At 43.5% G+C, this 21,096-nt stretch overlaps 2 protein-coding genes and 1 long non-coding RNA gene across 5 annotated transcripts; 2 read left to right on the forward strand and 1 right to left on the reverse strand.

Annotated features, from left to right (window-relative positions):
- Positions 1 to 92: 92 nt before the first annotated feature.
- Positions 93 to 5,008, forward strand: RAD51 (RAD51 recombinase). Of its 2 annotated transcripts, none has more exons than XM_015863296.1 (10): positions 93 to 240; positions 518 to 617; positions 1,301 to 1,438; positions 1,708 to 1,825; positions 2,122 to 2,213; positions 2,586 to 2,680; positions 3,309 to 3,422; positions 3,634 to 3,763; positions 4,007 to 4,128; positions 4,420 to 5,008. In XM_015863296.1, the coding sequence occupies exons 2-10, from the start codon at positions 531 to 533 to the stop codon at positions 4,541 to 4,543; spliced, it is 1,020 nt and encodes a 339-aa protein (XP_015718782.1). In that variant the 5' UTR covers positions 93 to 240; positions 518 to 530; the 3' UTR covers positions 4,544 to 5,008. The 2 variants fall into 2 exon arrangements, with proteins under 2 accessions (XP_015718782.1, XP_015718781.1); XM_015863295.2 differs by having other exon boundaries at positions 94 to 235.
- Positions 5,009 to 5,495: 487 nt separating this feature from the next.
- LOC116653462 lies at positions 5,496 to 11,371 on the forward strand. 2 transcript variants are annotated; one of them, XR_004307312.1, is made up of 3 exons: positions 5,496 to 6,156; positions 6,399 to 6,487; positions 10,435 to 11,371. It is a non-coding gene; the product is annotated as an uncharacterized LOC116653462 (long non-coding RNA). The 2 variants fall into 2 exon arrangements; XR_004307313.1 differs by lacking the exon at positions 10,435 to 11,371 and having other exon boundaries at positions 6,399 to 7,773.
- On the reverse strand, positions 6,693 to 19,671 carry RMDN3 (regulator of microtubule dynamics 3). Its single transcript, XM_015863246.2, has 12 exons — positions 19,439 to 19,671; positions 19,104 to 19,302; positions 18,692 to 18,838; positions 17,781 to 18,048; positions 17,414 to 17,516; positions 17,108 to 17,168; positions 11,790 to 11,865; positions 11,258 to 11,335; positions 10,568 to 10,666; positions 9,895 to 9,948; positions 9,481 to 9,561; positions 6,693 to 9,139 (listed from the first exon to the last, which is right to left on the reverse strand). Exons 1-12 carry the CDS (start codon positions 19,629 to 19,631, stop codon positions 9,086 to 9,088), a joined length of 1,413 nt encoding a protein of 470 aa, XP_015718732.1. The 5' UTR covers positions 19,632 to 19,671; the 3' UTR covers positions 6,693 to 9,085.
- Between the last annotated feature and the right edge of the window lie 1,425 nt (positions 19,672 to 21,096).

Consider the following 21,096-nt stretch of genomic DNA (forward strand, 5'->3'; position numbering starts at 1 on the left):
TTCAGCCACACACCCCACGGCAACGAGTGTGTGTGCATATAAAAAGGGCTGCGGCCCCTTTAAGGCTCGGCGCTCTCCCCCCGTCACGTGACGCAGTGGCGGGCTCCTCCAAAGCGGTGTTGGCTGTGAGCGGTAATGGCGGCGGGGTGCGGCGGGCGGCTGCGGGCCTGTGGAGGAGCGGCGGTTGAGGAGAGCCCGTGAAGAGACGTTTGAATTATAATAAGGCCCGGTGAAGGTGAGGCGGCCAGAGCTCGGAGAACCGGAGAAAGGGGGGATTAGGCCGCTTCCCGGTGCGTGTGGTGGCGGAACGCTGCGACACCGCCATGACGCAGGCCTGAGGGGGACCGTCCCAAACCTCCCGTCTGGTGAGCTCGGACGAGGCCTTTGTTTTTAGACGCTGCCTAGGAGAGCTCACAAAGGGTTTTTCTCCCAGTGGGAAGGGACTTTGCTGCTGTCTGTGCCCGTGTCCTGTTTCTATTGCATCCTGTGGTGCTAAGCTGTCTTGTTTTCCTCCTAGGGCGGCTGCAGCCATGGCCATGCAGGTGCAGTTCGAGGCGAGCGCGGACACATCTGCAGAAGAGGAGAGCTTTGGCCCAGAGCCCATATCTAGGCTAGAGGTAAAAGGTTTTGTATGATAAGGACAGTCAGGCGCTGGCACAGGTTGCTCGGACAGGTGGGGGCTGCCCTGTGCCTGGAGACGTTCACAGTCAGGCTGGACAGGGCTCTGAACACCTGATGGAGCTTAAGGTGTCCCTGGTCATTGCATTATTGGACCAGCTACCCTTAAAGGTCACTCCCAGCTCAAACGATTCTATGCTTCTATATCTTCCTGGATATTTGTTAGTTACCTTCAGTATTTATTAAATCAACATGTGCTTTTCTGTGCTACTTACAGAGAAGCTCTTGCAAACGTTGCAATAAAATCATTCTTATTTAAAAGGTGATTTGTAAGTTTGTTACGGTGGTAACATTGGACGTGCTGACTTGCAATAACAGAATTTGATTTAAATCTAAATGAAGTTAGGATTGTAGAACAGAAAAATAGAACCGCTCAAGTTGGAAAAGATCTTAAAGATTATGGAGTCCAACCACAACCCAACCATCCTCCCCTAACTCCAACAGCCCCTCACTAAATCACCCTGAGCACCACATCCAAACAGTTTTTAAACACATCCAGGTATGGTGGCTCAACCATCTCCCTCAGGAGCCTATTCCAGTGCTTAACAACCCTTTCTGTAAAGAAGTATTCAGTGATTGGAGGTGTTTGTGACTCTTTGTGTCTCTTTTTCCTCTCTTTCAGCAATGTGGTATAAATGCAAATGATGTGAAGAAATTAGAAGAAGCTGGATATCACACTGTTGAATCTGTTGCACATGCACCCAAGAAGGAGCTGTTAAATATAAAAGGCATCAGTGAAGCCAAAGCTGATAAAATCTTGGTAAGGATGTTAAGCTAAAACTTTAAGATGAGAAAGTCAAGGAGGTTTATTTCTGCTGGTTTAAAGTATTCCAGTGATTTTGGAAGGTCTCCATTAATGATAGACTGAGAAGAGTAATAAAGCCTATTACAGAATCACAGAATGGCATGGCTTGGCTGTTATAACCCTCTGAAGTGCGGTACTTCAGGTGGCACCTGAGCCTCATAGTACTAGAGGGATAAGTGAACGGGATGAACCTTCCTTGCACTGCTTAATTTGGTTTTCTTTAGGCTGAAGCAGCTAAACTGGTTCCGATGGGTTTTACCACAGCGACGGAATTCCATCAGCGGAGGTCTGAAATCATCCAGATCACCACTGGGTCCAAAGAACTTGATAAACTTCTTCAGGGTAATGACTTGGGTTCTATTTATCGATTCACTTTCAAAGTCATCTCCCTGTTCCCACTTGTAATCTGTAAAGCATAATTAAGTCACTTCAGCTCTTCAGCATCCTTAAAAATAAACTTAGCTCAACTTCTCATCTCCATGATGAGCAAACCTCAATATAAAAAGCAGTTTTTTCCAGTTAGCTTTAAAACTTTCAGCCAAAGTTAGTGTTAAGCTCAATTTGTGTGGAATTAAAGCTTTGTGTTTGCAGTCTTTATTGGAGGTATGTGACAATCTTTGTCTTTTTTTTCCACCTAGGAGGAATAGAAACAGGGTCCATAACTGAATTATTTGGGGAGTTTCGTACTGGAAAAACACAGCTGTGCCATACTTTGGCAGTAACCTGTCAAGTGAGTTATCTATGTTATTAATATCAAGTATTCAGACAACACGTTAAATTTGTTATCTTTTTTGCCTATATTTGACTTACGTTTGGTAGCTTTTTTTTTTTTTGGCCTTAATATTTTGACCCCATGAACGGACATTAGCTTTGTGTTGTAATCATATGTCTTAAGCACAGAGAGGTGCTTCAAGCTGAGCTCCTGTCCTCTTGCAGAGAGACTGAAGACAAGAATCTGTCTTGTCACTTTTCCCAGACAAATATGACTTAAATCACCGTAGCTCGGTACATTACTTATGGTGTGAACATCAGCTGAAGGCATAAAGCAGTAACTGGATTACTTGGTATTGATTTCATATTCATGAATGTGCTCTTCCTTTAGCTTCCCATTGACCGAGGAGGTGGGGAAGGAAAAGCCATGTACATCGACACTGAAGGCACCTTCCGTCCAGAACGTCTTCTTGCTGTGGCTGAAAGGTCTGTACTTATGGCTGGGGGTTAACAACCATTAGGTGAAGAAGGAAATGCATTTCCTCATGGTAAGGCAGCTTAACTAAAATCAGCCAGGCTCTTAAAATCCATTGGTCTGTTAAAGTAAGAACTAACCTTAAGCATAAGCCCCTTCCTGCCTTCTGGCTTCTATTACTCTGCCTACCTAGATGCCATTTAGACCACTTCATTAGCTGCAATTTATAAAGTTTCTGTTTTTCCTTAGCCATGACATAAACATGTGATGTTTTCATTCGATATCCCCCTCAAATTTAGTTTCTTTGACAAAAAGTTTATAGCAACAGCAGATGGATTTTTTCTGTTGAGAAATGAGAGAGCCCCCCCCCGACCAGTTGGAAGGCAGTTTTCTCATCTCCTGCCTCTACCTCAGAATATTCTGACGTGTCTTGTATACAAGTCAGGGATGAGGTAGTTAACTGAGTTTCTTGAAGGCAATAAAAACTCTGTGCTGACCCACAAGAGTTGTTCCCTTTTCTTTAGAGAGGAAACTGACCTAATCAACGTATCATCCTGAATGAATGAGATAAAGTCAAGTTATTGAGATGTAGCAGTAACTCCTGTTAATGAAGCTTGTTTCTGTTGCTGCTGTCTGTAGGTATGGCTTGTCTGGCAGTGATGTCCTGGATAACGTGGCATATGCTCGAGGCTTTAACACAGATCACCAGACCCAGCTCCTCTATCAGGCATCTGCCATGATGGCTGAATCAAGGTAATGAGGCCTCATCTAAAGATTGTTGTTCCCAAACCAGTTTATGCTTTTACACATAGTAATCTGAACACTGCATATTGAGTCTGTGGTGGTAGAAGTGACAGTTCTGGTAACTGAGGAGGGGGGGGAGTATCTGTATGCAGTTGACTTAGACAGTCATATTATTAATCACTGGAAATGATTCTGAGAATGCTTGACGTAACTTCTCCAGGTATGCGCTGCTGATAGTGGACAGTGCAACAGCTCTGTATCGGACAGATTACTCTGGGAGAGGTGAGCTGTCAGCAAGGCAGATGCATCTGGCCAGATTCCTGCGTATGCTTCTCCGACTTGCAGATGAGGTAAGTGCTGAACTGTGCTCCCTGGTGATTCTTTCTCTTTTGAAGCTCAGCAGTCTTGTACAAAAGGCGTTCTGCCTGCTCACTGCTTCTGTTGTATATTGTGTTATATATTGTGTTCTGTTATATATTGAGACCTGCAGACAGGAGAGCAGAATTACAAGCATACCTTTTTTCCTATTATTATTATTTTAATTTACTCAGGTGGTGAAAAATGATTTTGCTTTGTTGCTTTTCTCCTTCTAGTTTGGTGTGGCTGTTGTGATCACTAACCAAGTGGTGGCCCAGGTAGATGGAGCAGCCATGTTTGCAGCAGATCCCAAGAAACCTATTGGAGGAAATATCATAGCCCATGCTTCCACCACGAGGTGAGAGGACTGATATCACCTCCTGTTGGTTTGATTTTGGAAGGCTTTGTGTCACTGAATACATACTTTTTAATGCCGGGTCTCTCTTTGGTCTCTTGGTGGCACTTCCAGTTTGCTTTGCAGGAACAGGTGCCACACTGAGCAGGTTCAGTTCTTACAGCCCAAACTGTGCTACATTCCATGTGATGTTGCAGTGCAATGTTTTAATGATTACCATGATTTAATGATCATCAGGATTATCTCTCTAGAAGGAGCCTATACCTCTTGTTTTTCTTTCTTTTTCCCCTTCAGGCTCTATCTACGAAAAGGCCGAGGTGAAACCAGAATATGTAAAATTTATGACTCTCCTTGCCTTCCTGAGGCTGAAGCAATGTTTGCTATTAATGCTGATGGAGTGGGGGATGCAAAAGAGTGAAGACTTCATTTCGTTCCTCATATAAACTGAGACTGGGTGGCCAGAAAGGGCTTGTGTGGCTGAAGCTTTCCCAATGCAGCTGCTGTTCAAATGCTGGCCGAGGATTCTGTTGTATTTCAGCATACATGTCCATCAGGTGAATCCAATTTGAGACACGTCTGCAGGCATTGCTTGGAAGAGATTGTTCCTCCTGGGCTTTAGTCACGTGTTAAGTTAATGTGGTTTCTTGAGCATATTTTCAAAGGACCACGTGCTTGAAGTTCTCCTCACAGCTGTTGCTCCTGTTGAATTCTACAGGTGGACGTAGCACAGTGATCCAAAAATGTGTGGCAATAGTTTGTAGTAAGTCAGGTAAGAAAAGCGGTGGCTTGAGAACGTAACGGGTTGCCTTAATAATTAATTACAAAATAAAGCAGAATAGCATTCCACAAAAAGAATGTGTGAATGTGGCTGTGATTGAGGTTATCATCGAGCCCTATTCTTTTTGTTAATCATGTTCTGAATTCTGCAATATGCTGCTTTTTGGGAACTGCTGGTTTACTTTGCAATAACGTCCTTTTTTTTTTTTCGTATGGCATTTCTTCTCTGTGGAAATATGCTTTTTAATAAAAAGACCGTGAAAATAGCAATGACGTTGTGGGTGTCTGGGATTTAGCCAGGTGCTAACTCAGACTGAGGCACTCTTTGCAGGCAGGTAGGGAGAAGATGGGTAGATCTTCAGTGACTCTGAGTGTGGAGTGTTTACGAAGCACGTCATTAGGACTAGAGGGAATGGTTTCAAGCTGCGGCAGGGGAGGTTCAGGCTGGACATTAGGAAATATTACTTCTCAGAAAGGGTGGTCAGGCACTGGAATGGACTGCACAGGGAGGTGGTGGAGTCACCCACCCTGGGGGTGTTCAAGGAATGACTGGATGTTGTGTTGAGGGACATGGTTTAGTGGGAGCTATTGCTAACAGGTGAACGGTTGGACTTGGATGATCTTTTAGGTCTTTTCCAACCTTGGTGGTTCTATGATTTCCTTTTCTGAGACATGCTGTACAGATGTGCAGCTGCTCACACTTGCCCTGTGTACAGATGAAGCTCTGACCAACTGTAAAACCCTGTCCTTGCCTGTACTCTACTATGTGCTGCTGGTGGCTGCCACCTGGCAGTGGTTTGTTGTAGGCTGACATGGTCACAGTCCTCCAGTGTCAGTGCTGTACAGTATAACAAAACCATTATATTCTTTTCAGTCTCTGAATGGCTGAGGTGACCTGAAGTTCCCTCTGTTCATCCAACACTCAGCATGCAAAAACTGCTTGCTCCTATAGTGTGTTTGCACAACCATCTGGCTTGCATCCAGCCAGCCAATTTTTGCTCTGTTTGAACCCACACCTAGAGGTGAGGAGGGATTTATTAGTGAAGCCTGTACAGAAATGCATGCGTTGCTCTGAACCACTCATTGTTTCAGCCTTTATTTTCAGGGAAAACTTAAAGCATGGATGGCACAGAGAAAACTGGTCTATGTGCTGCACACTTCATCGCTGTCTCGCTCAAGCATGAGAAGATTAGCTTTGGAGAGCTGCTTTCTATATCCCAAATCCTGCACTGCACGTCCTGGTTCTTAATCCAGGTATCAGGCTTCAGGGGAACGTCTTAACGTGGCATTTTGCCCACCCACAGCCCCCCTGGGACCCTGCTCCCTCCTCACCCCCACCCCTGGAGCTTCACCATAACCCCATGTCCATGTGTCCCACTGGGGTGGTTCTGCCCTTGTTCTTCCCCCCCCAGTCCATAGTGGACTCCTGGGGGGAAAAGAGAGGCTCAGCCCCCTCAGAGGCAGCCATAAAGCCACCAATGCCATCCTTTTGACAGCATCTCAGAGCATGTGGGTATTTCCAAGTCTGCTTCACACCAGTGCTACCTACCACAGATGCTGCGATGGACAACAGACCCAAAATCAGGTCAGTGAGTTTTAAGGAATGCTGAAGTACAGCTGGTGCTATCATTCACTCTCTGCAAGGTAATTTGCAACACAATAAGATAAAGGATGTCAGGAAGTCTTAAAGGCCCAAAAGCAATGCTAAGCACAGCCTGAAAGCCCCTTGTTTATGGCTATGGTTATGGGCTTCAGGCCTTGAAAGCAGAGCACACAATACTTATGCTTGGTCACAGCTCATCACTCACATTTATTGAGACAACCTCACCTGGAGCATGCTGCTCACCACAGTGTGTGGCTGTATTACTTTGGTGCAATGTAGAAACATAAGCTGCATTCATGGTATTTACATACAAAATGTGCTAGAGGTGTAACCCACGCTGTTTAAATAAACACATTTATATATATAATCAGTGATATATAAACAACAGTTTTACATGTTACCTTCCCATAATATTCCAGCACACCACCACACATACAAACACCACAATACTTTGTAAGACCTCCTCCTAACTATCAAGTTTCTTCACTTGTCTATGTAGCAACACAACAAGCAAGACAGCTGACACAGGAAACTTGAAGCAGGATTGCCTTCTTTGATTACAAATACCTTATCTCAAACAGACCAGCAGAGTGAGGATAAATTAAGCAGCTTCAGTTATTCTTCAGTTTCATAGTTCAGCCACAGGGAGGTGTGTTTCCAAAGGCAGCAATCAGCCTAGAAAAACATGAGTCTTCTACTATGAAAACCCAATTTCTGTGAGCGTACAGTGCAGGCATCTTTGAGACTAAGTACATTGTACTTAGGGATTAATCTGCAGAGTATGTGCCAAATTAAAGAAGGCACTTTTAAAGCTAAGGGGACCCTTAAAGCTAAAGACTCTTTTAAAGCTAAGGAGATTTACAACATCACCCCACTAAACATACATGGGACACAATGCGAAACACTGAAACCTAACGCAGTGAGGGAGCCTAAGCAAAAGATGAACAGAAAAACAAATGAGCATTTTCTTCCCTCAAACTTATGGTTGCTCACTGTATGGGAACAGATATTAAGCAAGAAAGAAATGGAAAAATAAGGAGAAATTACACCTTGGAAAACACAACACGTGAACTACCTCCAGAAAATACCTAATTCAAAACCACCTCTAATGGTGACGAGTTAGACAACAGGTGAAGGCCTGCAAGTAAGAAAAGCTGTGGACTTTTGGTACCTTTTGGCAAAGATTCAATCAATTCAGCCTGGTAGAATTCAGTTCTCCATTGGTAAGAATAATATTTATAGTCTCAAGCAAATCAGAACAATAAAGAGTTCCAATTAGGCCAACATAAAAATAGCTAAAAAGAGTCAAATGTCTAAGCTGGGAAGTCTGTGAGTTACACATCTACTTTATGAAAGTAACATCAATGGGGAGAAGCTGAAACGTGCTATGAAGCCTCACTCACCTTTGGGAGATTTCTGAACACTGTTTTTGCTTTTCACCCTTTTTGTCAGCATACAGCAAAGTTTAATTTGTTTGTTACCCAGAAGCTGCCAACTCCATTTTCTCAGTGCCAATGCATTTGTCAACAAGAACTGGAGGAATATTCATCAAAGTGTCAGCTCTGCCATGGAATATTTCTGTTCCTGTAACCAGTGTTACACTGATAAACACGTGCTAAGCTGTTATATCTAAACCAAAGCTGCATAGTTTGGAGGGACACATCAAGTTTTTGCTCTCATGTGAGTAAAGTCACCAGCAGAAAGTCCTGAAGTTGAAAACCTCATTACTTGTTGTTCTGATGACCTCTTAAAAATGAAGATCTTGTGAAAGACATCTTCTTGGTCCCTCAGTGTTTTCTCACTGTAAGGAGCAGTGCTGGTTTCTCCTCAATAGAAAACCAGGAAGGTAGTTTAGGTATAACCAGACAGGACCAGCAGGACTGTGTTTTGGACATCAGTTTTCTCACAGCAAGGAAGGAAAGGACTGGCAACTCACTTACCTGAAGTCAGTATAGTCCTTTTTTAGGGTGGCCTCTCCTCAAGCCATTGCGTCAGTGCCCATTTGAAACAAGAGGCTGAGGGAAACGAGGAACTCCCATGGCCTGCAGTGCATCAGGGTGCTAAAAAATCAGCCTTATAATGCCCATCAACTCTCACATTTCTCTCAGCAGGACGACTATGCGAAGATGCAATCAGTTACTCCAACTGATTCAACAAGTGTGTTTTACAAAGGAAAACAGTCAAATGAGAGAAAAATATTTGCTGAGGACTTCCCCGGGAAGTTTCTCAGCAAGCAGACCTGAAATTCAGGTATCATATACATACATGTATATATATGCATATATACTCCTACATGCTTATATCTGGTCGATTTTTGTGACTATTTGGCTTTTTTTTTTAAAAGGAATTTTAAAAGCAAACATACTCTGTGCTCTCAGTAGGGAAGTAACACAACATTTTATCTTATTAAATCCCACCGAGATGCTTTCCTGGAATAGCTGATGTTACTGCTGAGTGTGTCCTCCCGGCAGCTCCTCTGGCTTATCTATGCTGTGCAATCAAACCTGTCAGGATCATAAAACCCCTTTCAGTGGAGTTTTACTGTCTGTGCGGTGTTGAGTGGAATGAGCTCTTCTGCCTTTATTCTTCCAAGATCGATCGCATCTCCTCAAGCTCTCTCTCAGTTTCTGAATCCTGGAAATACAACATAGGCTAATTGGATATAATTAAAAGACCATTTCCCTTTTCTTCTCCAATCCCACACCAGGTTTGAAGTATACCCTAAACCTTATGTTTTTCCTCCTAATGCTTCTCTTTTCATATTCGTCTCTCAACAGCCTATTAAAACTCTCAAAGAGAGTTTCTCTTATGTTTCCTTTTGAAAGAACTGAAAAACAGAACAGCAGATTTGAAAGCTGGGATTTTAGAAAATTGAGAAGATTTTACTATGAATCTATGTTTGATTTGAAGGGTCAAATGCACACAACACGAAATGAGTTTTAGTTTCATTTCTTTCTTGGAAAATAATCCTATACCTCTTTAGTGTTAACTGGCAGTTCTGAAGCAAGATTGATCCAGAGAAGAGCTGCGGAGTTGTTCCCCAGGTCCTTGTAGCACTGAAGGAAAAATGACAACGCGAGGGGAGTTAAACAGGAGGAATAAGAGATAAAACAGGGAGCAGAAAGTAACAGCAATTTTGTAACTTGACAACTGATTTAAAAAGGATTATTTCTTCCTTAGGCATTTCCATGGTGGAGTTTCAGGCTTTTAATATGCATTTTGGACAAGGAGATCTTTTTCAGCATCTTCCACTATTCTTATTTCCACTTGCACAGCTTTCATTAGAAAACCTTCACACTGTAACATCTCATCTTTACAGGTCTCTGAGGTTTCATATGTTTCATCATGAACTTCTCAAGCAGAACAACCTCAATAAACTGACAGGTTACCTTGGCAATGTACACTCTTACTGCTTTGGAAAACCCCGGGCTCAGCTCCTCGACCTAAAACAGCAGAGTTGGAAAGGGTCAGGCAGAGAAAACCAAACGCAAGGATATGCAAAGGCCAGTTTGAAAGCTGTTCCTGATTTCTGCATCTCTTCATTAGATTCACTTGCCCCACTTTTTCACATTCATACTTCACTTTTCACAGGCTAGCCTGGTTGGGTTAGTAAAAGCCCTCATACTTCCCCTGTTCCACTGCAAGCAAACCCTTTGCTGCACTGTGTCCTATCTATATTCAAATTTCACAGTGCATGCAACCAAGACATCAGAACCCAGGTATCAGAGCAAGCACAGAGAGCTCAATGCAGACAGTGTTCCTCTTCTTAATTCTGTTGTCTGGTTTTAGACCTAGCTTGGCTTGTAATCCAAAGCTGCAATCTACTAGCTGGATCTAGTTCTGAGCTCTTGTAAATCACGCTCTTCCATCTGGCTGTTCTACAATAGAGGTTCCTAACTTTGTGCTGATAACAGTTTTTTCCTCCACAGGTTCCAGTCAACAGAGAGATATCAAAAAGCACTTGGAGAGTGATGAACTTAAGCAGAAAACAAGTACCCAAATGTCATGCTTGTGATTGTATTTGTCAGGTTAGTGATTCCACTGTTTGTCAGATTTCAGTACCTTTAAGAAGTTTTGCAGTGCATCCTGTACAGTGGCTGTAGGAGGGGTTTCAAACAAAGCAGAAGCAGTCTTTTTTTCAAGCCATCCCAGATGGGAAACCTGCAGAGACAGTAAGATGAAACCATTAAACCCACATATGCAAAGACAGTGAATTATCTAGTTTCTCGTTGCTGCTTCAGGCACCTGGGAGACAGCCAAAAGTCATGGTAGTACCAGCAGATTCTGGTCAAACACCTAAAACTAGCTACAGATTTAAACCTGATTTGCTTTCCTTTGTCCTACACTGCTAGTCACCTCCTGCAGTTTCATCCATCAGCTGCCATATGCATAATGTTAAATACAAGATTTGTCTCTACAACTCACTATCACAGCAGTGCAGTTGTGCAGATGGTCTGAAAGCACATGGCAGCTCCAAAATGTCCTTGAACACATCCATGTGTGCTTAAAGGTTTAAAGGTGGTTTGTTTGTACTGAGTAAAGCAGGGCAAGCAGTTGCCTGCAGCTAGTGCTCTTCTTAGCCCATTCTTTGCCATGTCACCTCCCATGCCACCTGCAGAGACTAAAACATGAAGGCTGGAACCCCAAACTTGTGTTCATTGGTTAAGGCTTCAATCCACTTTGCTTTTAATCCACCTAGCTTTCATTCAAACAAGGAAGAAATAAGTACTCAGTATTAACAAACTGTTTTACCTGGTAACACCACCTGCCCAACAGGTAGTAAGACTTTGGGTCCTCGGGTTTCAGTGCAATCGCTTTATCAATGTGTTCCTATGGAAAATCATCACCAACACACATTATGTTCTTGTTAGAAGCCAAGAGCAGATGAGCATGTATGGAAAGAGGAAAGGAATAAGGCCACAGTTTGTCAGTGATCAGGAAAACTACAGCGACCAAAAGATTCCAAATTCTCTAAAATGTTTTGGTGAACCCCAAATCAGCATCTTATCAGGAAAAAACAACAATAAATAAAATACTACACACAAAAAAAGAAGCTGCCCTTCACTTTACCTCCTTTTCCTAACCTTGACATAACCAAATCAGTGGTTATACAAACAGCTGCCAACTTACTAATCTTATGTGGCCAGTTCTGCAGCACCTTTGCAAGGCATCCCTTTGAGACACACAGCTCCTATGCTAAGAGCTGGAGCTTGTCTTCCTAACTTACCCTACTACTAAAGTATTGTTCAATGCACACAGAAGCCAGCGTGCTCCTTCCACTCACCTTAAAGATATACGCAGTTTGAATGCGCTTCTGGATGCTCTCATGTTCTGCTAGCTGCCCACAGAGAATGGCATACCTGCAAGAAGAAGACACCTATGTGAAACTAAACGGGCAGTTTTAAATATACATCTATATTCTGCATCCATCTTCCTTCTCATGATACGAGCATGTTTAAGCTTCACACCTTTGACATGGAGGGGACATCATATGCAGCAAGCACTTAGTGCATGGGAAGGCAATAGTTCTGAGGGTGTCAGCAATTGAGCAGGAGCAGCTTTTGTTCATTACACTGACCATAGAAAGTCATCCAGTGTATTTCTACACCCTAAATCTCTCCACTCAGCAATGAAGTGTGAAAATACAGAGTGCTGAAGAGCAAATCCTAGTACAGCAGGAGCCAGAATTGCAAAAAGCTCTAATTAGCTCTAAGATGCACAGCCATCCCCCGTACACAACAGCAAATCTATAGCACAAGAGCTATCCCAGCTAGGCTAGGATGCCTACTGGGAAGGAAAATGTTACAACCTACCTATGTCTTGCAGCCTGAGCAGCCACCGCATTTGGGAAACAAAATAACATGGTTTGAATGCTGCAAGCTCAAGCCAATTTAGTTTTCTCTAGTAAGAGACTCTACAATCTGACCCTAGCAAAAGTAGCTATTTTGTGAGCAGTGAAAGCAAAGGAAGCTTGATTACCTACAGATTTACACTCTCCCATCTCAGCTCCCCACACTGCTCTTCCCTGAAACTTGTTCAGAGGCTCACAATTAAAGCTGAAAAGAAGAAAGATGCAATTACACCTCCTTTGTGACTTCTTTTGCCATATCCTCAGCCCTGCTCATGCTGCCGGACCCTCTGTCTCCTCGTGATACCCTCCAAGGTCCCAGCTGAATATGGTTCCTCCAGCCATATTATTTAAGTCTTCTGGATACGTTCATTATATACAACTGGGTCAGGTTTCAGATCGCACTACACAGCATTAAGTTCTGGAAACAGCCCTTCTTTTTCAAATGGGCTAAAATTCTGTATAATATTCCTTTATACCACTCCCTCCCTTCCTCAGGGCAAGCCTTACAAGCCTGTTCCTATAAATCCAATGGGATAAAGGGAGTCTAGCCTGACCTCTCCGACAACCACCATACCAACATCAAGTGGTGCAATACTCGTTTGTCAAGCAAAAATAAAGATAGTATCTTTTTTTTTTTTCAGCAGCCCATTGAAATGTTAGTAAAATAAGCCGTCAAGAGCAGATCTGTCATGAAACAAAGGGTAAGAAATAAAACAAGAGGTGCCTGAACTGGAACAGGTTGAACAAAGAAGCTGTGGTTGATCCATTCCTAGCCAGGCTGGATGGGGCCATGGACAACCTGACCTTGCAAGTGGTAACCTTGTCCATGGCAGGGGGGCTGGAACTAGATGATTTGTTAAGGTCCCATCTCACCTAAGACATTCTATTATTCTATGAACTCGTCTTTCATTGCAGTCCCAAGAAGAGCAGCCTTAGAATGAACCTTCCTTTCCTATCTGCGCCTCAAGATCCAAGGCATGGTGGTGGTTTCCGCATATGAAACTCTGCTGACCTGAGATTTCTTGAGGTCTTTAGCCTCCCTTCCTCTCCCTCTCTGCAGCACCAGGATGGCTTCATGCTTTTCTCTCTTCTGCTTGCTTAGTTTGGCCTGTTCTTCAGTATTAGGTCTTTGGATGAAATGGCACAAGAGGCACTACCAAGCTGCATGAAGACTAACAGTAATAGGATAGATTAAGAATAATGAGTTCAGGCAGGGGATTTCACCTTTTGTGAGCATTTGGAAACTACGAGGATTGATGTCTGAGCAGTTAGTTAAACCCTGCATTATGAGACTTGCTGGACTAATTATTAACCAGACTTCTCATTAAGGTCAAACCACAAGTTCCCATAGAACTCTCAGCTCATTAAGGATTTCCCCATTCATTAGAACATAAACTCTATGCTGTAGCAGAGAAGACACCACCAGATGAGAGCCTGCCTGTTTTTCTTGCTAAAACCCCCAAGCTCAGAACACGTAGCTTTGATGGAGCTTCATTTTCAGTGCTGCACTCTGGCTGACTCCCATTTGAAAGCAGGACTTTTGGCCTCTAAGCACAAAGTACACAGCCCAGCAACAAGAGCATCATGGCCAGAGTACCTTGCCAACCCAAATACAGCTCTTATCTCTTCAAACACTTTCAAAGACTCACTAGTGAAGTCTGCTGGTGCCTCTTTACATATATATGCCAAAGACCTTCAAACATTGTGCAGACCCTGTGGGGATTGCAAGCTCATTTTATATAAAATATCCAATACTCTAAAAAATATCCAAAACTAGCACTAGCAACCTTGATTTCCCATGAACTGTAGGCATTCATAGCCAGATGACTATGTACAAATACTCTTTATTCCATATAATGACACTCTTCTACAACTTTCTAAAGCCAGTTTTGGTTTAGCTTTAGTTTGAGCTATTCTACTGCACAGGACTCTGCAGGATGTCATCTTGCAGTTTCCATTGTCTCTTCTGATGTCTGAAGGAAACTTTAAAAGTACCACGATTAAAGGCTTCTTCTATACTTATTAATGACTAGCCTATATTCACACTAAACCACCAGAACAGCCTTTAAACAAGCTCTGAACTATCTACAAGTACTTCACTGCTACACTCTTCCTGGCACTCAAACTTTTCCATAGTCATTCTATTTCTTTTGAAGTTATTATTGCTTACTGAAGTCTTTCCCATTTTCCTGTACAAGGACATTCAATCTCAGTACTTCATGATAATGACCATACAGTGGTTTTGCTGTTAATATACCTTGAGCCCTATTCTACTGATGCCAGACTTGTTTCTCTGTTTTCAGTGCTCTGGAACACAGGCACATTCTTATCACGTAATTTACAGGCTTATGTGTGACAATCTGTGTCAATACGTATTTTCTGTGTACTTCAACACAGAGTTTAATCTCACAGAGATTCTCTGCTATCTGTTGATATGGTTAATTTATATACCTTACCTATTCTACACTTTCTTTAACAAGCAACATTCATACCCTGACAGGTCTGCGACTGTCAGAGTAAGAAGCAATACTTCTGGCTTTACATAGGAGAAGTAGAAGATCAAACTTTGAACAACCTGGGCTTGAGACACAGGAATTTATTGGAAAATAATAAGGAAAAAAAACCAAAAACAAAACAAAAACCCCAAACAAAAAAAAAAACAAACACAAATCACCCGGCAAAAGCATAGGTCACTGAGACTGAAGGCTGGCAGGCTGGGAGGAAACAGTGTTAAATGAAGACTAAACGTTGAAGAAGATACCCCATATTCAGATATCTGTGGTCATTAACAAGTTGTGTATGGGAAACTGTTGATAACAGCCTGAACCTCTGATTGACCACCTGAGGCAAGTGACGAGTCAGCTGAGGGAGCACAGGTGAAGGTAACTGTTAAGACCTCATTTCTTAGAACTTGTGCCCAAATGTCACTTTGTGTGCCTAAGAGCTTCTTAAATGGAGAAGACCAGCAGCCAAGAAAGGGAAGCAATGGATATGGTAGCAGTAACCTACTCTGATAGGCTGGACTCAAGCCCTCAAAAGAGGACAATATAGAAATGTTATGAAGGAACTAAGAATACCTGGGAGGAAAAATAAGCTTCACTTCCAATCATGATTAGACTGGATGCAGAGCACATTCTGTCCTGCTTAACAAGCTTAAAGCCAATAAGGCAGGGGATGGTTTGTGTCACAGCAGGGAAGAACACATGGAATCTGTACCAGTGGATGGTGTGGAATGGGAAGTGATTAAAAAAAGATTGCGCAGACAGAAGACAGGTCCATCAAGGGCCATAATCTATCAGCAAACTCAATTCTGTGTTCCTGCCTGCAGGGGTTAAGGACTGCAAACTTAAGGGAAGACATCATTATATACTTTCTCCCCCCCATTTTCCTAAGCAGACGGTGTGGGGAACTGAAAGTAATTATAAGCTTTACTCAATTCTAAGCATTACTCATTACTCAAGCAAAGGGAAATCAAACTACACTGTTTCTTGGGATTTATCTCACATTTTTCATATATATATTCATCTTTGGATGTATGAAGCATCATTTCATTAGCAATACATTTTTTGCCACAGTAAAATTAATCAATGTAAGGAGAGGCTGTAATTAAAACAGCTTGCAACCATCCCATGACCCAGACAGAGGTGGAAAGGGAGTAATTTCCTGTTCTATTCACGACAGCAAATAATTATTCCTGTGACTGAAAAAGGTAGTTACATATTCATTTCCAATAAATCCCAGGCCTCCCACATGCTGCTCTGCAGTTTCCCTTCCCCATCAGCCCTCTCTGCAGCTGTTCAACATAATTAACAGCAAGATTCTGATGTGCAGAAGCCTTCCTCCTGTTTGGAAATAGGACAGGTCCAAAAAGACAAGAATTGTCTTTATTCAGAAATTAACTGTTCAGGAAAGAGGAAAGCACAGGCTCTAACACAGGTACAGAGAACACAGAAGTGTGCTCAGCTCCCAAGGCTCAGTCCAACCTGACTTCCAAATCAAAGATGCAAAGAATCACCAAGGCTGGAAAAGACCTCCAAGATCATTGAGGCCAACCATCAAATTACTCATCTGAGAAGAGCATGGTTGTTGACTGGCAGATGTTCTGTTTCCTCAACAGCTTCTAATTCATTTCACTTTTGCTCTATTTTAAATGTCAGTCATGGCCTCCTCTAGGCCTGCTCCAACAGCTCTGCATCCTCCTTGTCCTTGTGTACCTTAATGCTTCCCTGCCTCCATACTGAAATCCTAGCAGCTGGAGAACTTAAAGCAAGCATCTGTGCTACACCCAGGATGCTCAAATACACATTTTCCCAGGGTCTGTGCAATAACCAGGTGGTGCTGATGGAGTTTCTGTGCCAAAAGGTGCAGATGGGGGGGCCCAAAAACCAGCTGCTAAGTAAATCATCCTCCACTTTCTGAAAGAGAAGCTTTAGAATTACCTGGAAAGCTTCTAAAGCAAATTTTCATTCATTTCCCCTTTTCATTTCCTATAAGCAGACCAAGACAAAGCAGTTTTAGCTGAATTTCCATTAGAGCTAAATTTAATAGAGCTCATTGTACTAATTCACCTAAAACCCATAGTATTCCTGCATAGAAGAGCATCCTTCACTACCACCACCAGTCTGTCTCGATGGATGCAGATGCACAGAAGCCTTTATATGACCTGAGAACTTCATCTTGTCACAGAGAAACTCATAATTAAAGAGGCAAAAGCAAAGCAAAGCAATGTTTATAACTGCAACAAAACATACCACTGATGACACTCAGCACTTTGATCCCATTTCTGAAAGGCGATCTCCAGTTCTTCTTTCCCTGCCAATAAGAAACTCAGTCACTCTTCAGTTTCTTTCTTTAAAGTTGTTAGAGTACAATAACAGAATGGCATGAAAAGCTGTATATTTGTTAGTGTAATAACACTTTGCTCAAAAACATACTGGGCTATCAGCGATGAGGTTTTGGTCGTAGCAGAGGCTGCAGGAGGGGTTTCTGTGATCAGAGCCCCTTGTCAGGTAGGAATTAAATGCCCATTCCCTTGCTTAGAACATACAACTCCTTACCATCAGATGCATATGATTTCTTCTCATCTGTGTCTTCTATGATATCATACATGTCACTGTGTGCTCGGGCCAGGCGCCAAAGAAAGTCTCCCTGGTCTGCATACTACAGTAGAAACATAAGAAGTAATATAAGTTTTGCTTTTAAAAGGCTGATAACCTGACAAGCTGCCTTTACTGGCTTAAGAAAGCACCAAAAGAGGGTGACAGTGCCAGGGACAGGCATGCCTGAACCAGCTGTTGTTACATTTCAGTGCTGGGTACTAAAATGCATAGGACTGGACCCTGCAAAGAAACGTGATTTCTTCTTTCCCATCTATTTAACTAAGTCATAAATCACTGCTGGAAAATACAAAAAGGCAACGTTTACCGCCAGTTTATTATTCAGCAGCAGCTGGAATCCCTCTCTCTTTTCCTGCTCATCTCCATTGTGCAAGTGGTCTGCTTGCTGCAGCAGCTGGCCCAGTCCTTCATCCAGTGAGGAATCGAGCATTAAACGTGTTTCATCCTCGTTAACGAGATCCAGGGAATCCCGCCTTGCTGTTCTCACTGTTTCACAGCTCACTTCATCCTCCCCTTCTTCACTCTCCTTCTCAGACTCTCGGTCATAATCAGACTCAGCATTGGCCGTGGTGTACCTTTCAGAAATGAAAACCCAACATATTGGAAAATGAGTTGGTGGAGATGCTATGATGAAAAGCCATCACAGCCTGGAGGGTAATGAGTAACTACAGCTCAGCTTTGTCCTGGCTGAATGTTTCACTGTTCTCCAAGGCACAGCCCTGTGCTCTGTGTGTGAAGCTGCCTTTGTCTGGAGGCAGAGATATGAGAGCAGGCTCTGTATCTAAGGAAAGCAGTCACACTCATGTAACCACATGCAGATAACAAAACACATTTGGCTATCAAAGCTTCGTGTTTCCAAGAACCATCCCTTTTGCTCAAGCATTTCCCTCTCTGGTAGAGGGTAAATGTAAACCTTCACTCATCATTGCCTCCAAAGCCCGTTTTCCCACATATCCGTGTCCTTTGTTCTAGGATATATTTTTTATTGTAAGGAAATCTTATCTCTATACAATAAATAAAATGGATCAAAAGCTCCTATCACCCATAATATACCACCGATGCTCCCAACTCTCACATCTTCTATTAGTCCAAACCCTCAGAGGTTTTACATCTGTGTATGTGTTTGCTTTGATCTGTGTTCTGTTGTTCAGATTATCAGTGGGCTTTATCAGGCTTCATCAAGCACCTTCAAGACCACCAACACAGTGCCTGCCTTACCCGCCTTCACTTTCTCCATCATCTGTGTTGGTTGCTCCTGAATTAGCAGTGAAATAAATTGAACTGGACCCTGTGGAATCACTTCTTTCTCTATAGAATGGGAACCGCCTTCGGCGTGTTGCTCTCTGGGTTTCTTCCAGATGGGACCTGTAAGAAAGGCAAAAAGAAATGAGCACTTGATACTGTGCTGTTCTGCTTCCATGGTGATCACCTCCTGCTCATGCTGGCTGCACTATTTCTAACACAAGCTTATAGCCATGCATGACGTTGCTGTGACCAAAGAGCAGGAGCTGGCACTTGATCTTGCTTCAACACAATCTCACTGCCAAGATGTAATGGCAGCAGAAACTAAAGAGATGGTTTTTTTCCCACCTTTTCTGCTTTCTATGTAACAGACACTGAATGGACTCACCTGACTTCCCCCACAATGTCAGCAGCCAGGTGCTGCAGGCTGTTCTGTAGCTCCTCCACCTCCTTCCTCAGCTCTGAGATGTTGGTCAGCACGAAATCCAAGCGTTCCAGCACATCCACCTGCTCTCCTTGTGTTAACAGCGGTGTGTACACAGCGTAATCTCCTCCTGCCTCTACAGGAGCCGCCTTTCTGGGCAAAGCTTTGAGAAAACAAAGCAGGAAAAAAAAAAAAAAAGGCTTATCAGATGTAAACGGGAAAGGGCTTCAGTTTTGTGTTCAGAAAACAGAAGGGATCAAGTTTAAGCTTGAATATAACCCCCTGCTACCCGCTCTTACCCTGCCTCCGTCTCCCCGCAGCCTCCTCGCCGTCCCCTCGTACCGCCGTTCCTCCGGCCCGCTCCACAGCCGCCCCCCGGCCCCGCCGCCTCCTCCGCCGCCTCCATGCCCACAACAGGCCGAGGCTGAGGCCTAGTCCCGCCGCTCCCAACGCCAGGCCCAGAGCCAGGCGACCAGGCCCGGGCCTCGCCATGCTGCCCACAGGGCGGCGCAGTGATGACGTCCCGAATGATCACGTTACACTCTACATCATCATTTCACGACGGGGAGTTGGGTAAGGCTGTGTTTATGTCTAATCCTGCGCCGCTGTGTGTATAGTGAACGCTTCTCTGTGCGGCCCATGACGTGGGTATGGAGGCAGGGAGCTGAATCTCTTCGCCTGCTTATCAGGTACAACCCAAAGCAGCCCTGAAGATATTAAAGATGGTATCAGAGACACACGCCGTGTTGCAGCTATATTGTTCCTGCCTGTCGTGCACTGAGATTTAATGAAAGTGATAAAAACAAGCTTTTTTGAAGGAAATAACTCCCAGAAATAATAGGTTCTGCTCGAGCTGCTTTGCTCTTTCTACAAAGCAATCGCTTTTATATGCATCAGTTTTGCATTAAGCACAATGTTATTGCTATATCAAACCTTTCAGTGCATCGTGGGCTCCTCATCCCCCCTGCAGAGGTGCTTGAAGATGACTTGGTCTACCAACCAGAGAGCTCTGGGGTTCAAAACATGCCCTAAAGGTCTGACTTTAAGCAGACAGCTCAGAGCCATGCCAAGGAGCAATAACTGCTTCTCAATGATGAATGGAGCCACTGAGACACATTGCAGTGTGCTTTATAGCTTGCTCTCACGCCATTGCTGTGTAAAGCACTTGGGCTGCTCTCCCAGATTTTGATTTCTTAATGGGAAATCTGATACCAAAACATCGTGTGCAGGCTCTGTTTTCTTTTACCTCTCTTTTATCACCCCTCCTCCCTTTATAAAGAGCCAAACTGAGCAGTGAGAGTGAGCATTGGGCAGCCTGCCACTCCACAAGAGCCCTGGATATATATCTTTAATTTGCAGAAAGATCCAAGGGTCTGGATTTCAAGCTGTGGAGGTTAATCAGTAACTGTGGCATTGCAGTGTATCAGGCCCCAGGTCAGGCAGGAAGGACACAACATGCCCCAGATGCTTGGGAACAGCCGCCTGCTTTGCCCCTGAGCTGCTTGTTTCTGAAGATCAGTAAGAAATAAGGAATTAGTGGTGTCATACTAACAGTTGCTGATCAAAATGGGGAGGGACTTTTCTCCCCTCACATTTTGAAGGGGTTTAAACCACCATATTTAAACGCTATAAGGACCAGCTGTCCATTATCTATCAACCATCTTTCTGTCCTTTGTCTCCCTGCCCATCACCTCTCTAACCCTCATCTCTCTGTTCCTTGTCTCCATTATCACCTTTTCCTTCATCTCTCTGCCCCTCATCCCCTGTCCTTTGTCTCCCTGTCTATAATTTTCTCATCCAACATCTTCCTATCCATCACCTTCTTGTAATTCACCTCCTTGTCCATTATATCCATCACCTCTCTCCCTTGTCTCTCCATCCTTTTCCCTCTTCTCTCTATCCCCATCTCTCCCTGCACATCTCCCCCCTACCCCCCAACCCTCTATGGCCCAACAGA

The sequence above is a fragment of the Coturnix japonica genome, chromosome 5, assembly GCF_001577835.2.
Source record: "Coturnix japonica isolate 7356 chromosome 5, Coturnix japonica 2.1, whole genome shotgun sequence".
Classification (NCBI taxonomy): Eukaryota; Metazoa; Chordata; class Aves; order Galliformes; family Phasianidae; genus Coturnix; species Coturnix japonica.

Bases quoted from the DNA above. Each gene is read 5' to 3' on its own strand.
- RAD51 (XM_015863296.1), top strand. From the start codon at position 531: ATGGCCATGCAGGTGCAGTTCGAGGCGAGCGCGGACACATCTGCAGAA. The intron at 3,764-4,006 runs GTAAGTGCTGAA...TTCTCCTTCTAG, and splicing joins TTCTCCGACTTGCAGATGAG to TTTGGTGTGGCTGTTGTGAT. The intron at 4,129-4,419 runs GTGAGAGGACTG...TTTCCCCTTCAG, and splicing joins GCCCATGCTTCCACCACGAG to GCTCTATCTACGAAAAGGCC.
- RMDN3 (XM_015863246.2), bottom strand. From the start codon at position 19,631: ATGGCGAGGCCCGGGCCTGGTCGCCTGGCTCTGGGCCTGGCGTTGGGA. The intron at 11,866-17,107 runs GTATGTTTTGTT...TTCTTCTTGCAG, and splicing joins AGTGCTGAGTGTCATCAGTG to GTATGCCATTCTCTGTGGGC. The intron at 9,140-9,480 runs GTATAGGATTAT...TTGTATTTCCAG, and splicing joins TGCCAGTTAACACTAAAGAG to GATTCAGAAACTGAGAGAGA.